The 14008-nt window shown below is 42.8% G+C and overlaps 1 protein-coding gene across 1 annotated transcript; it reads left to right on the top strand.

Moving 5' to 3' along the window:
* Positions 1-4511: 4511 nt before the first annotated feature.
* SDE2 (SDE2 telomere maintenance homolog) lies at positions 4512-13552 on the top strand. The gene is made up of 7 exons (XM_081123858.1): positions 4512-4738; positions 7549-7666; positions 8626-8737; positions 9045-9214; positions 9750-9864; positions 11154-11658; positions 12077-13552. Exons 1-7 carry the CDS (start codon positions 4619-4621, stop codon positions 12296-12298), a joined length of 1362 nt encoding a protein of 453 aa, XP_080979984.1. The 5' UTR covers positions 4512-4618; the 3' UTR covers positions 12299-13552.
* The last annotated feature ends 456 nt before the right edge of the window (positions 13553-14008 follow it).

Below are 14008 nucleotides of genomic sequence, written 5' to 3'. Positions count from 1 at the left end.
ATTAATTAATTAAAAAAATAATAATAAAATAAAATGAATTGAGCCCTAGAATCCCCTCAAGAATTGCAGGCTGTACCCTCTGGTTTTTTATTTGGAAATCTCACAGTTAACTTGAGCCTTTTTGACCTCAGCAGAGTTTGTTTTGTCTTTTTATGTCATCACTTTGGCTGGAGCTATGGCTTCTCACCCTGTCCCCACATCAGCCCCTTGCGGCCCCCGTTAGCTTTCCATTCTTCTTGCATCTCTGCTTCCTGTAATTCAATGATTCACTCCATATCCATTTACCAATTTTCGGTAGGCTGTTGAGCAGAACACTGCACTTGTTAGAATCCTTTTTAAAACGAGAAGAGCTTAGGGTTCTATGAGAAAAAATACACAAACATTAGCTGTGTAGAGACTTTTGGGCTTCTTTTCATTTTTATTGTTTAAAAACGTGTTCTAGGTAAGTGGGTTAGAGAATTGAGTTGTTAAAAAATAAAGTTAGTTAATTTACTCAGACCAGAATCCTAGTTCATTTGCCCAGTGACTCCTGACATTTTAATTGATAAAGCACACACCTTTCACTCAAAAAAATTTTTTTTAATTTTACAATTATGAACTATGACCACACCCTGTGGTGAAAAGCTACATTCTAGCCACAGTTGTAGTGCAGCTCTTCAACCATTCAGGAGCAGGTGCATAAAGCCAGATGAGTTTCCTGAGGTTCCTCTGGGGAGTAAGAAACACTGACTCTTACTCAGTCTCTCTCTAGTCACCAAATAACGTTTCCTCTTTGGGTGTCAAAGTGAAATTAAATAAAATAGTGAAGGTTATTTCTTTATCAAAGGTAACCCCAGTTAGTGGATGTGATTGTTAATTTTATGTGTCAACTTGACTGGGCCAAGAGGTGCCCACATATTTTTGGTCAATCATTATTCTGGATGTTCTTGTGTTTCCGGATGAGATGAGCATTTGAATTGGTAGACTGAATAAAGTAGATTGTCCTCTCTAGTCTGGGTGGGCCTCATGCAATCAGTTGAAGATCTGCATAGAACAAAAAGACTAACCCTCCCCCCAGTGAGGGAGAATCCTTAAGTCTTGAGCTTGCAGGCCTTCAGGCTAGAGCTACAACATCATCTCTCCTGGATCTTCAGCTTGCCAACTCACCCTGCACATCTTGGGACTTGTCAGACTCCATAATCGTGGGAGGAGTCAATTCCTTATAATAAATCTCTCTCCATATAATATAATAAATATAAAAAGTATAATAAATATAAATATAACAAATATAATTATAATATAATATAATACAATACATATACAGGGTGGGACAAAAGTAGGTTTACAGTTGTTAATATGAAAAATAATACAATAATTAATAAATAATAATACAAGAATAAACTGTGTTTTGCATACTCACAACTGTAAACCTACTTTTGCCACCCTGTATATAGCCTATTGGCTCTGTTTCTCTGGAAAACCCTGACTAATAAGGTGGACAGATTCTAATGTCAAGTAAATTAAAGAAAAAATAACCCCAAATACCTATCACTTCTCCAGGAGGAAAAATCCCCTTTTGGAAGGCTTGGCTATGCAGAACTTGGAAAGGGTTTTGGATTTCTATTGACCAGAGATAAATCAAATTTCAATGTTGAAAAAATCCCAGCGCCGAAATCCTAAATTCGGGCAGATAGGTGCTCTGCCAGTTTTGCTCTACAGGTCTGGTACCATGAATAGCAGGACAGAAATGAAAAATTGTCAATGTAACATTATCTGGCGGTGATGTAAGAATGATCATAGCCAATCCACCTTTGGAAACTGATGTTGTTGTGATAATGCAAACCGGGTGGCATCTGGGGCAGTTAGAAGTGACAGAATTTCTTGATGTTAAGTCCACGCTGAATGAAGATCCTTTGTTCTTGCTGATACAACAAAGAGGTGGGCTTCTGTATTTAGCCCTGACTGTGGGCCCAGCTTTTTATTCCTGCTCTGGACCTCTACCCTGGTGTCCTCTCCTTCCCTTGCAGGCGTCTTCCCAGCATCAGTGCTGAACACAAACCTCTTCTATTTCTCAGCTGAACCTCATCTTTGACGTGTCTTATTTCCTTTTGTCCAATAAAGGAAGGAGGGTGGAGCTGTGCCTTCTCTGGCTGCCAAACCTCCCCAGTGCTTGCCTTAGGCTCCACCTCCCACACCCTCCACCACCCATTGTGGACTACACAGCTCTTACCCAGAAACTGTTTTTCCACCCTAGGTGCTGACCTCATTGTTCCTGGGGCTGGAGCCATCTATAACGTGACGCTTGCCAGTTTGGGAGTTTATAGCAGTTTTGTGTTGGTGGCAGGGGAGAATCAGCCTGTCCTGTTGTCTTTTGTCATAAAGACGAAATTAACAATCTCCTTTCATCTCTTCTGAGCACAGATACGGCTGAAAACACAGAAGTGCAACTTGCTCCTTACACATGGGTATGGTCTGAATTCACCAGTTTATGAAATTTGCTGTCACTTATGGAAATTACCAGCGCGCAGAGCTCTGCTTCCTGTTCTTTGCAGACCAGCATGACATTTGGACTCAATGGAGCCCCTGTCATGGGTTGCCACACAAACACTGTGCTGTCATTTCCTGGCAGTGAACAAATTACTCCACATCGCCTGGGGATGCTCTCCCAGGGTCCTTCTCGTGGCAGCTAAACCAGTCCTCACAAAGCAAATGTAGAGCTAGAGTCAGTCTTCTGGAGATAGGCAAGAACAAAGCCAGCGTGGTTTACTGGAAATAAACCTAGGAGTGTAGCTACACTGTTTTGATAGTACAGGAACTGGGCCCCACCCACTCCCCACTTAGATGTCACAACCCTACATGTATGTGTCTTCCTGTCCCCTTCCTACCTAACACTGTGAGGTGGGGTAGGTGACAGCAGTTGTTTCAATTTTTCCATAACCACTGACCAGCTTGGCCACATAACACCTTCTACTAACCACCACAGACTCTCAGCCACCCGGGGAATCAGCTGTCTTTCTAGATTTTTTTCCACTGATGTGAACGGTGTTCTTGGCTACAGCCCTCATTTTCAGTACAACTTCCTCCTTATTTAAACGAATGTAAGACCCATTCGGGTTGCATTCTGCATCCTTAGGAGAGAACGTGTTACATTAGTGCAAAATGAATTTCTTCGGATGTATATTGGGACTCCTGAGACCTCAGTAATTCATCAGAGAGCTAACTGATATTTATTGAACGTCTGCTTTCCGTACATCATGGTGCTAGGTGCTTACCGTGAAGGTTTAGCAACAAGTTATATATATTGCTCAAGACATTCGTGTCTTTGAAAAGTTAAGAACAAGAGTTATTTCATATTTTAAAGGACAAGTGCCTATTCAACATCTGGGATTTTTTTTTTTAATAATAGGAATTTAAATGCACCAAAGAGATAAAAAGTGAACTTCATCGAGATTTCAGGTTTTGGAAGGACTAGATATAGTGATGAACAAGGAGGCCCCTTCTCTCGAATTTTCCCTCCTGTGGAAGCGAAATAAAGACAAGAGAGTCTCTAACTTCATAGGCCTCTGAATTCTGTGCACACTGCCACGATTGAGTGATTTCTGAATTTTTGTTGTTTTCCCTTTGGCAGGGAGCCTCATTTTGACAAGTATCTCGACAGCAGAGGATTCGTTTCTGGGGGGCCAATGCATCTGTGTTCAGGAGGCACAGACCCTCTCTTAATGACCCCCCGTCTTCACACCAGAGGTTTTTCAATTGCTCAGGATTTTGGAAATACCTGAGCGTACTAAATATTAAGGGACTCCAGCTTCCCAGAGCCGTAGGCGAATCTGTTCGAGTGTGTTTCCATGGTGCCGACTAAAAGTTGTTTTCTGGCCGGGTTTGGGGGAGCAGCAGCACCGCAGGCGTCACTCCCGCCGCTGCCGGTCACCGGGGCCCACTTGCGGTGACACGTTTTGAAAACAGAGCCGCAGCGGAGGGAGCGCAGGGCGCGCACCCGCGGGAATCAGACGACACCGAGCGCGCCCGGCGCGCAGTTTCCGCAGCGGAAGGAGGCGGCGCGGTAAACGCGCAGGAAAAACCGGCCCGCGGCCGCCGTTCAGAGGTCTCCCGAGGTCGCTTCCCTCGCCCCGCGGGTGGGGGGCGCTCCGCAGGGCTGAGGAAGTCGCCCCCCCAAACCGTTTCCGGGACTGCGGCCTCTCCCATCGCGCCCCCGGGGAGGGAGCAGCGCCTTCCCAGGCCACGATCCCCCGCGACCCAAAAATAACCGCACAGACGCGAGGAAGAGGGCTGCGGGCGGCGCTCGGCGACCGCCTTATCGCTCGCAGCCAGAACGCTGGCAACCGAACCCCGGCCCGCCTTTTATAGAGGGTCCCTGGAGCCCCGCCCTAGCAACTTCCCCTAGCAACGCCTCGCCCCGGCGCTCCCGGCCCTTATCGGCCTCCGCCAGGCTCTTCCTGTTCCCCTCCCGCTGCCAGCTCGGCTCGGCGGCCCCGACCACGTGACCTGCCCCGGGGAGGGGCGGGGCGAGCGGAAGACGTGAGGGGCGGGGCTCTGGGCGGCTGGGTCGACGTCATCAGGAAGCGCCGGGCCAGTTGTGGCGCTTGGGCACTGGGCGTCGCAGTTTCCGGGACGAGGTGAAATGGCGGAGGCGGCGGCGCTGGTGTGGATCCGCGGCCCCGGCTTCGGGTGCAAGGCGGTGCGGGCCGACTCGGCCCCCTGCTCCGTCCGTGACCTTATCCATCGCCACTGCCAAGATCAGGTGAGGTTCGCGGTTCCCGGAAGGAGGGGGAAAGAAGGGGACAGGATTGGGTGCGGAGAGGGTGTGTGTAGAGTGTCTGTTCTTTGGGGTTTTCGGCTTTGAAGGCTGAGGGTTCCTCAGTTTTAAGGTGTTTCAAACTGATGCTGAGGCCTTCCTTTGCTTTTGCTTTGTAGTGGTGGTTTTGTCACTCCGCTCACAGACGCCTAGTCCAGCCCTCAGTCTGGACTAACAGAAAACGCTGAGGTTTTCTGTTTCTTCATCCGTAAGCGAGGCATTTGGACCAGATGCCTTTTAAGGCTCATTTCGTTACATTCATTCTCTGATTATTTGACGTGCATTTTGTCTACTGATCAAACATTGCAGTTAGCTCCAATCTAGAGAAGTATGTCATATCCAAACCCAGGCCCAAGGATGGCTGGGGAGGGAAGCGGATTCATCGGGCCCCTCACTGGTTGGGGCGGCCGAACACTCACACGTGTCTTTCTGAGGGCATGGGTTCTTAGGGCCTGTCATTTAGATGTTTCCACGAATCATTCGATGGTCTCATTTGTCCGTGCATGTTTTTGGAAACCTATCACGGCCTTCTGAAGTTACACGTGTGGTTTCCTTAAATATCAAGCAAGCAAGGTTTGACCAACTAAGATACTAAATCTGTTCAGTTATCTAAAGAATTGGGCGGTCTCCCTGAATCTCATTTTAATATTGGCACTTGACCTAGTATTGTTTTTCTTTATAATCACACCTCATCCTTGCTTCCTAGGCTGTGCCCCCTGCTTGTTATTTATACGCCTAACATGTGTTAACACCACAGCCTAAACCAGATTTTTACTTGGACAGGTTCCATGAAACAGCATTGTGTGTTTGCAAATAATGTGGCTTTTCAGCTTCCCCAATTTTTCTTCCTATACTGCAATCCAGTCAAAAAAACTGTCAGAACTGTTTTTGACCCTCTGAATGGGGTTATATTTTCCAAAATAATGGGATTTTAATATCTCTGAAAATAGCTCTTATCTCATGAATACAGTTTTCAGACTTACTGACAATTGATCCAAGGCGAGACCAGAAGAAAAAAGGATCTTAATTATGAAGAGTATGGGAAAAAATAATTTTTTTATTAAAAAAAGGTATGAGATATAAATGAATGGATTCAGCCAGGTACTTAAGAAACAGGACCATAACAGAAATGAACACAAAACTTATAAAAGGGCATTTAATTAGATACTAGAACAAATAATAATAGCTCAGGTTCACGCCCATGCTTTTTAAGACAAGACTATTCTGACACATGATAAAGTTAGTGTCAGCTCCCATGCAGAAAGTAAAAAACCTGCGCTGCTCTTCATCTGGCGGGGATAACAGACTCAGATAAATCCAACTGCAAAGTTAGTAGGAGACAGTATTTCTCCCAAGGACATGGGGGCAGTGGTGAAATGTCATAGTGACTCCTTTGAAAGTCTACTGCTTTCTTACTCACTGAGAAACCTTGATCTCGAAAATCATGGACTATAAGAAACTTTGTTGGAAATTATATTGGTAAGAATGAAGCATCCCACTCTTGCCTGAGAATCGAAGTCACTGTGATATAGAGCAGCACTCTTGATTTCCCAGCTCTTCACTTGCTGTAGCTCTTCACTTCTGTTCTTGCCCGTGTCTGGAATGATGGTTTTCACTCTCTTCAGTTTTCTGCTCCAGTGCCGCTTGGTCAGAGAGGCTTTCCTTGACTAGCTGTAGGTGTAAAATAGATTAGCACCACACCCATCTACATATCTTAATGCCCTTTACCCTGCTTATCACCATTTCACCTATAATTTGTTCAGTATCTGTCTTGCCCTATTAGTATGTAAGCTCCACGAGGCAGGATCTGTGTTCACTGTATTATTCCTGTAGTGTCCCAACACCTGAAAAATACCTGGCCAATAGCAGACACTTAATATTTGTTGAATGAATGAATGGTTCCTGTTGAAATAGCTGTGTGATAGGGTTCAGGGTGAATGTTCATAGTTTCCACTTAGGGAAGAGACCAGTAATGCATTTGTCCTTTCTATTGGTGTTGAGATCTTTTCGTTCTTGATACTGTAAATTGAATCGTGTACTTCCTAAGTTCCATGTAACTTTGGAAAATACTCCTCTATTTTACAGTGTCAGAAACTTGTTCAGACAGACATAATTTTTATCATTTCTGTTCATCACTTGATCTGAGAATTTTTTGAAATATACAGACTGGGTTTGGGGGCACTTGTGCTTCTGAGTGATCAACTGTAACTCAGGGGGATGCTAGCAGAAGAGACAAGCATGGCTGCCAGCTGGCCCTAAAACTGTGAAAGCTTATACAGGTGTACTAAAAACCATACCCTTGTTTCCTTCCTTTCCCTCTTCTTATCCTTTTACCTACACTTTCAGGATATATATTGTCACTTTTAAACATTGTCACTTTTAAACTTGGGGGTCACTCTTTATATTATCTGTTTGAAAAAGTCAGAGGAAATAGGACCTCCAGAGTTACCGGATCTGTGCCCTGCATAGTCTTCTGCCTTGACTCTGACTTCCTGTTAGTTTCACCCAAAAGATGAAAAGTTCTTCTGTATATATGATTAGGTATCAGGAAAAATTTTACCCAGAATACATCATATGAAATGACTTTTTTCTTTTATTAGTTTTATTTTTATTTGAAAAAACTTTTTCATTTTCAATTAAATATTAATTGAATACACACTACCTGCTTGTCACTGGAGTAATGAAAAGATAATAAGCTATGACCCTTCCTGCAAGGAACTAATAAATAGCATTTAAAAACCTCCATTTGTCTCTAGGATGTTCCAGTGGAATGCTTCTTTGTGAAATGCAACGGATCACTTGTTAGCAGCGATGCCACCGTGCAGCATGGAGCTGTTTATAGCTTGGAGCCCAGACTTCGTGGTGGAAAAGGAGGTAGGACATGAATGTCGACTGCTTGCTTGGTTATAACACATCTGCTGTCTTTAGCGAGGTGTATTAAATTAAAAACTCCTTGGTCTCTGTACTATGCCAGCCTTATGCTTTGTCTTATGAAACCCTTTATTTTCTTTCCAGCTTTTGAATATCTCCTCTTTTGTTCTTTTTGAGCAAGGTATTGTGTGATACAGTTCCCACCTTCTCCAGCTGGGTAGCTCCTAGGCAACTGAGGCGCTAAGGCTTTGGGGAAGTTTAGAGGAAGAGAGATGGTCATTGTTGTGTCCAGCTTGCTGAGGAAAGCGTGTAGAACAATCAAGCCTCCTGCTCTTATCAAGATTTGGTCTCGTTACTGTTTCCAAGGGAGGCCTAAAGTCACTTTATGGAATACAACTGTTTATGTGTTGGGGTAGAATAAGGTTCTGGCTGTATTAGCACATCTGAGAAAAGAAGTCTTTCTCCTGATACCCTAATGTGTAATCCTGAAGCTTTCTTGAAATCTACAGTGATTCGTTTTGGTTTTCAGAGAGCTGACATTTCAGATTATAATCATCCTGCTATTTGAAATTGTGTCAATAAGAATGAAGTCTCTCATATTAGCCAGTGACAGCTTAAAATTGCCTTTCCTTTTAAACGCGCTATAAAATCTCACCATACACTTTTTAAAGTTCTTATTCTGGGAATCTTGTGTTCTCTGGCGCTGGGTACAGGCCTGTAAAATATCTCAGTGGTGCAGGTACAATATTTCAGAAATACAAGAGGAAGCACGAAAGGTGAGGTTGAGTCAAGTTTATCAGTATTTTTACCTTTGATCCCTGGGTTCAAATCTTGATATCCATTTCCTTTATTAAAAAGAAAGACCACCTTTAATTTTGCGATACATTACTATTTTCACAAGTTCAGCATTTATCCATCCTTAAACACTTTTTAACCTGCTTTCTCCAAATATATTTGCTCAGGTTTTGGGTCTATGCTCCGAGCTCTTGGTGCTCAGATTGAGAAGACAACCAATCGAGAAGCTTGCCGGGATCTCAGTGGAAGGAGACTGCGAGATGTCAATCATGAAAAAGCGTAAGATACCATTTGTTTTTATTTTTTTAAAGAGAAAAACATACTTTCCTATCAGTGGTGATTATACACATGCCGTGCAGATCAGAAATGTAAACTTGAAATATCTGTGCTCTAATTTATTGTTACCAAATTTTACCTTTTCCCTCATTTAATAATTATCTTTGGGTCTTAGTTAAGTCCATTACAGAATGCTAGTAGTGAGTGTGGCACACCTTTCTGAGGGATTAGCACAGTATGAGCAAGAGTGCACTAATGTGTTGGGGGGAAGATATCCATTCAGTTACATCTCTTTCTCTCCCACCCCCAGGATGGCTGAATGGGTAAAACAGCAAGCTGAGCGAGAAGCTGAAAAGGAGCAGAAGCGCCTAGAGAGACTGCAGCGGAAGCTCGCAGAGCCCAGGCACTGCTTCACCAACCCCGACTACCAGCAGCAGTGCCACGAGATGGCTGAGCGTCTGGAGGATTCCGTCCTCAAAGGTGAGAGGGAGAATTCCTTGTTGTAGTCAGTAGGCACCGTGCAGCCAGCTTTCCAGACTGGTCCACACGGCACACAAAGAGCAGTTCTTCAGCTTTTTTGGGTCACAGACCTCTGAGAATCTGATGAAAGCTGTGGAACCTCTCCCCTCAATATTGAGCACAGTGTATCGTACGACCCAGAAAAAAAAAATCACATAATGATACAACAAGGGAAAGACAAATGCATGCAAATAACAGGCACAAGGGGGTGAAGCATTAGGTTTGGGGAGGGCTACGTTTGAACCTCTTGGCCTCAAAGTTTATAAGTTGGACACTGGTGCTTTAAAATTCTGGTCCCAGATCCAGAATGCTTGTTATTTTAAATCTGTGTAAATTCTAGATTAATCTCATTTTAACTATATTAAATTTTGGTATCTTAAGAAATTTAAATCTAGAGCTTTAGATTGCAGCTCTTTTTGTAATCCAGGCTACGTATAATTTCTTTAATCAACTTTGTCTTTATAGTAGACATTGAGTTGTTAAAATTTCTGCTTAGGTATGCAGGCTTCCTCCAGCAAGATGGTATCAGCAGAAATCGGTGAGACTCGGAAGCGGCCTAACAAATCAGAAACAGATGGAGGATCCAGTGCTAGGAAAAGGAAATGTTTTTGGTAAGTATGTTTCATTTCATTCTGAGTGCTTCAGTCTTCAGCATTCAATGGTTGTCACATTGTCACACCAGTACTGGTTTCTGCTCCGAGTGCCATTGATAAATATTTTTCCTTATAGTGAAGGATCACACAAACTGCTTTATACTTGAGTTACTGTTTGGTGTTAACTTTCAAAAGTCCCAGGTAGAGATGCCAGGCTGTACTTTCCAGGTGGTCTGTTTTTTCTGTTTTTTTGAGAGTCATAATCGAGGTCTTTGGTCACTCTGCCAGACCTCTCTTCACCACTTTCGCACCTGTGGGTCAAAAGCACAACAGTACGTTTTCTTATCCATTCTTCTGATAGCTCTCCCGCCCTTCCCAGCTGGTCCTCTGGTTACCAGCTCAGTTCCCTTGGGTCACGTTCTAGATAAGTCCAAATGGATCTTGCTTCCTTGTAAGCCTCCCCTTGGGGATAGAAAGGTAATTATTAACCAAAGATCATGTAACTCTGTGAGTCCAGCATAGAATTTTGTGTATTATTTCTGAAATGAGAATTAAATGTTTCTGAGAGAAAAGGCATTGTGTGTTTCTTTTAATCAGGTTTATTGAGGTATAATTTACATACAGTAAAATTAACCTTTTTTGATTGAACAGTTCTAATAGTTTTAAAAAATACAGTCATATAACCACCACCAAAATAAAGATCTAGAATTTCCATCACCCTAAAAATTTCCCATGTGCCCCTTTGCAGTTAATTTCCTTCCTGTACCCTCACCCCTGGCAACCATTGATCACTGGTACATTGTTCCTGTGGTTTTGTCTTTTCCACAATGGCATGTAGCCTTTTGTGTCTGGCTTCTTTCACTTACCATAATGCTTTTGAGCTCCATCAATGAGTGGTATTATATGTATCAGTAGTTCATTCCTTTTTATTGCCAGGTACTATTGCATGGTAGGGCTGTATCACAATTGTTTATCCATTCCCCAGTCGAATAATTTCTTAACAGTTGAAATCCATACAATATAGGGAAAACAAGCTTTAAATGAAATCAGCTTTGTTTTATGAGATTCATAACTTTAAAAAAGAGATCCTCTTGGATGTTTGGGATGGTTGGTTCTAGTTTCACTGAATTTTTTTTTTTTTTTACCTTCTGTTTATTCCTCCGGAATATCCTTTTCTGAAACTTACCTACTCTCCATCTCAAGCTAGCAGATATTTTTATTCAGACAGAATCTGATCCCTGCAAAAATTGCAGCCTTTTTTTAAGTAGAAGATATAAGTGGTGTTAAAACTTTGTTTTTTCTGACAGGTTGGGCATGGAAGGACTAGAGACGGTGGAGGGGTCCGGCTCTGAAAGCTCAGATGATGACAGTGAAGAAGCACCTAGCACTTCAGGAATGAGCCTTCCTGTTCCAAAAAATGACAGTGGTGGTGTGGAGATGGCAGTCGAATTTCCCAGTAGTTCTCAGAGGGCAAGAGTATTGAGTACAGACTGCAGCTCACCAGAAAAACTACAGAGCTCTGTGGCTGACTCTGGGAATGGTGTTTCAGAAGATGTGTGTGCCCAGCTGGGAGCGACATCTACCAAGGGGTGTGTGGGAAGGAAGGTGGCTGTAGAAACAGAGAAAACCCAGCAGAAAAAGGAGGCCGAGAGAAGAGGACCCATAGAGAGGGACCCAGCTGGGGCTGGACTGAGTGAGGAGAAAGAGACAAAAGACATGACTGATGGGGAACCAGCTGCCAAGGCAGCACCTGGAGAAGACGGGGAAAACATTCCCACTGCCAAACTGGAGGAAAGCCAGTCAGGAAACACAGTAAGTAATTTTGGGGAGGTGGTTGTCTAAAGCCAAATCAATTTAATCTCCACAGTGAGTCATTAAAATGAAAATGTGCTTTTCCCCACCAGTTGCTTAGTGGATCAGAAATGAAGTGCAGATTTACGATGGTTCAGCTGGCCTGGCCCGCTAAAAATCCTTAGTTTTTTGTGTTTTTTCTTAGCTCCGGAATTTGTATTTTTTGCCACTAGGTGGTGGCCTTTCATTACTTCTAAGATGTATATTTTTCACATTTTAATCTGAATTTGGATGTATATTTCAAATCATAGCATTAACTGTATTGTTTGTTCTTTCTTAGTAATACATACAATAGTAAGGCATTTGAAGGTAGTGGTATTTTAGATTTGATGAAAGGAGCCTGTTTTAAATATTTTCTTTGTGTTTTTCTCCCCCTCAGGCCAATGGTCAGGAATCTATAGATTTACTGGCCTTCGGCTCTGTTGCAGAAATGGAGTTGCTGGGGCTGGAGAAGCTCAAGAGTGAACTGATGGCCCGGGGGCTGAAGTGTGGGGGCACCCTTCAGGAGCGGGCGGCAAGACTCTTCTCTGTCAGGGGACTGGCAAAGGAGCAGATAGACCCTGCTCTGTTTGCCAAGCCTGTGAAAGGCAGGAAGAAATGAATTGCTCCGAGCTGATTTCCTATTTTTTTTCTAGTCTAGCACTTAGAACCTGAATAACGTTGACTATTGGCCATTATTCCTGTTGATATTAAAGCTGACTTTTTTAATAACCCGATTCTAATTATACCCTCTTTTCCATTATTACATTCATAGAATTAATGTGTGAAACCATCTGAGCCTGACATGGGAAGGTTTTTTAATAACAAAATTTAATAAACATAGAGCTATTCAGATTTTTTGGTAAGTTATATTTTCAAGGAATTTATCCATTTGACTCAAGTTGTCAGATTTGTGGGTGTCTGTAGAGGCTGCAGTGGTAACTTCCTTTTCGCCGGAGTTTTTAAATGATGTTCCTGAAAGGGAGAAATTCACGCCATGATTCGCTTCACAGTATTAGCAGGGATTCTCTGTTTATGTAGATGTATGGTTATCAGAAAATGTATAGTTACACAGAAAACAGTCATTGAAAGGTCTTGGGCAAAGCTGGACAGTAAATAGTTATTTAAGAAATCGCTTGGCTATTCAAAGAGATCACAGGGCTTAAAGTCTTAGAGAAAGAAAAAACATTTCTGTGATCCCAAATTATGCCACAGTTTGCAGTGGGACAGGTGGGAGTTTGCAAGAGTAAGTGAAACACATATGCTCAGCATATGGCTCAATCTTTCTGAGGGTGGTACAAACCGCGTTTGATCTTAGATGTATGGAAACGGCTAAAGCTTCAAAAAGAGAACTGTGTTTTTTCTTTATTATCTTTCAGTAATATTTTGGACACTTGCCTTTCATGACAATAGAAATAACTGTATAGAGACATTGCCCTTTGTTTTTCTTGGCTTCCATTCATTTTTACTATATTTGAACTCCTCTCCCCTCCCTTTTTTGTAATGTCTCAAGTTTTTATTTGGGCCCAAGTATCATCTGCAACATGGGCTGGCCAGTCCTTTCATTGTTTTTATTTTTTGTCTCCCGCTGCTATTCTTAGAGTTACTTATTTATTTTATTGATTTTTTTTTTTTTTTTTTAGATAGGAAGGGAGAAGGAGAGAGGGAAACACCAATGTGAGAGCGGAACATTGGATCAGCTGCCTCCCGCATGCCCCATACCAGGGATTGAACCTGAAACTTGGGCCATGTGCCTCGACCAGGAATCAAACCCTCAACCTTTCGGTGCACAGGATGAAAAAAGAAAGGGCTCTTTTTTTACAAAAAATAAGTACAAGGGGACATCTGTAGCACTTACAACAATAAAGATAAATTTAAAAAATCAATAAAAAAATAATAAATCAAAACAAGTACATGTGTGGTGCGCTTTCTGAACCCTCGCATGCCTGGCAGTGTTTTTGTGTTGCCTGAGCATATGCAATACCTTGTCTTAAACAACAGATACTTGCTGTTATTTTCTGGCATATAATATTGTGGAAGAAAAGCTTTATGACTGTTGAGTTTTTTTATTATATCTAATGTGAATTTTTCTCCCTAGACACTTCTGTATTCTTTCTTTGTCCTTCAAATGAAAGGTCACCAGGTTAGCCCTGGCCAGTCTGGTTCAGTGGTTAGAGTGTTGGCCCTGGGACTGAAGGGTCCCAGGTTTGATTCTGTCCAAGAGCATGTATCTCGATTGCAGGCTCGATTCCTGGCCCCTATTGGGGCCTGTGCAGGAGGCAACCAATGGATGTGTCTCTCTCACTTCAATGTCTCTACCCCCCCCCTCTCT

Source organism: Miniopterus schreibersii (assembly GCF_964146895.1).
Source record: "Miniopterus schreibersii genome assembly, chromosome: 21".
Taxonomy (NCBI): domain Eukaryota; kingdom Metazoa; phylum Chordata; class Mammalia; order Chiroptera; family Miniopteridae; genus Miniopterus; species Miniopterus schreibersii.
Note: the sequence above shows the minus strand (reverse complement) of the source record. Positions and strands in the feature narration are given on the sequence as shown.

Excerpts from the sequence above, each read along its gene's own strand:
- SDE2 (XM_081123858.1), top strand. The coding sequence starts at position 4,619 with ATGGCGGAGGCGGCGGCGCTGGTGTGGATCCGCGGCCCCGGCTTCGGG. Across the intron at positions 9,215-9,749 it reads GGAGGATTCCGTCCTCAAAG|GTATGCAGGCTTCCTCCAGC; the intron begins GTGAGAGGGAGA and ends ATTTCTGCTTAG. Across the intron at positions 11,659-12,076 it reads AAAGCCAGTCAGGAAACACA|GCCAATGGTCAGGAATCTAT; the intron begins GTAAGTAATTTT and ends TCTCCCCCTCAG.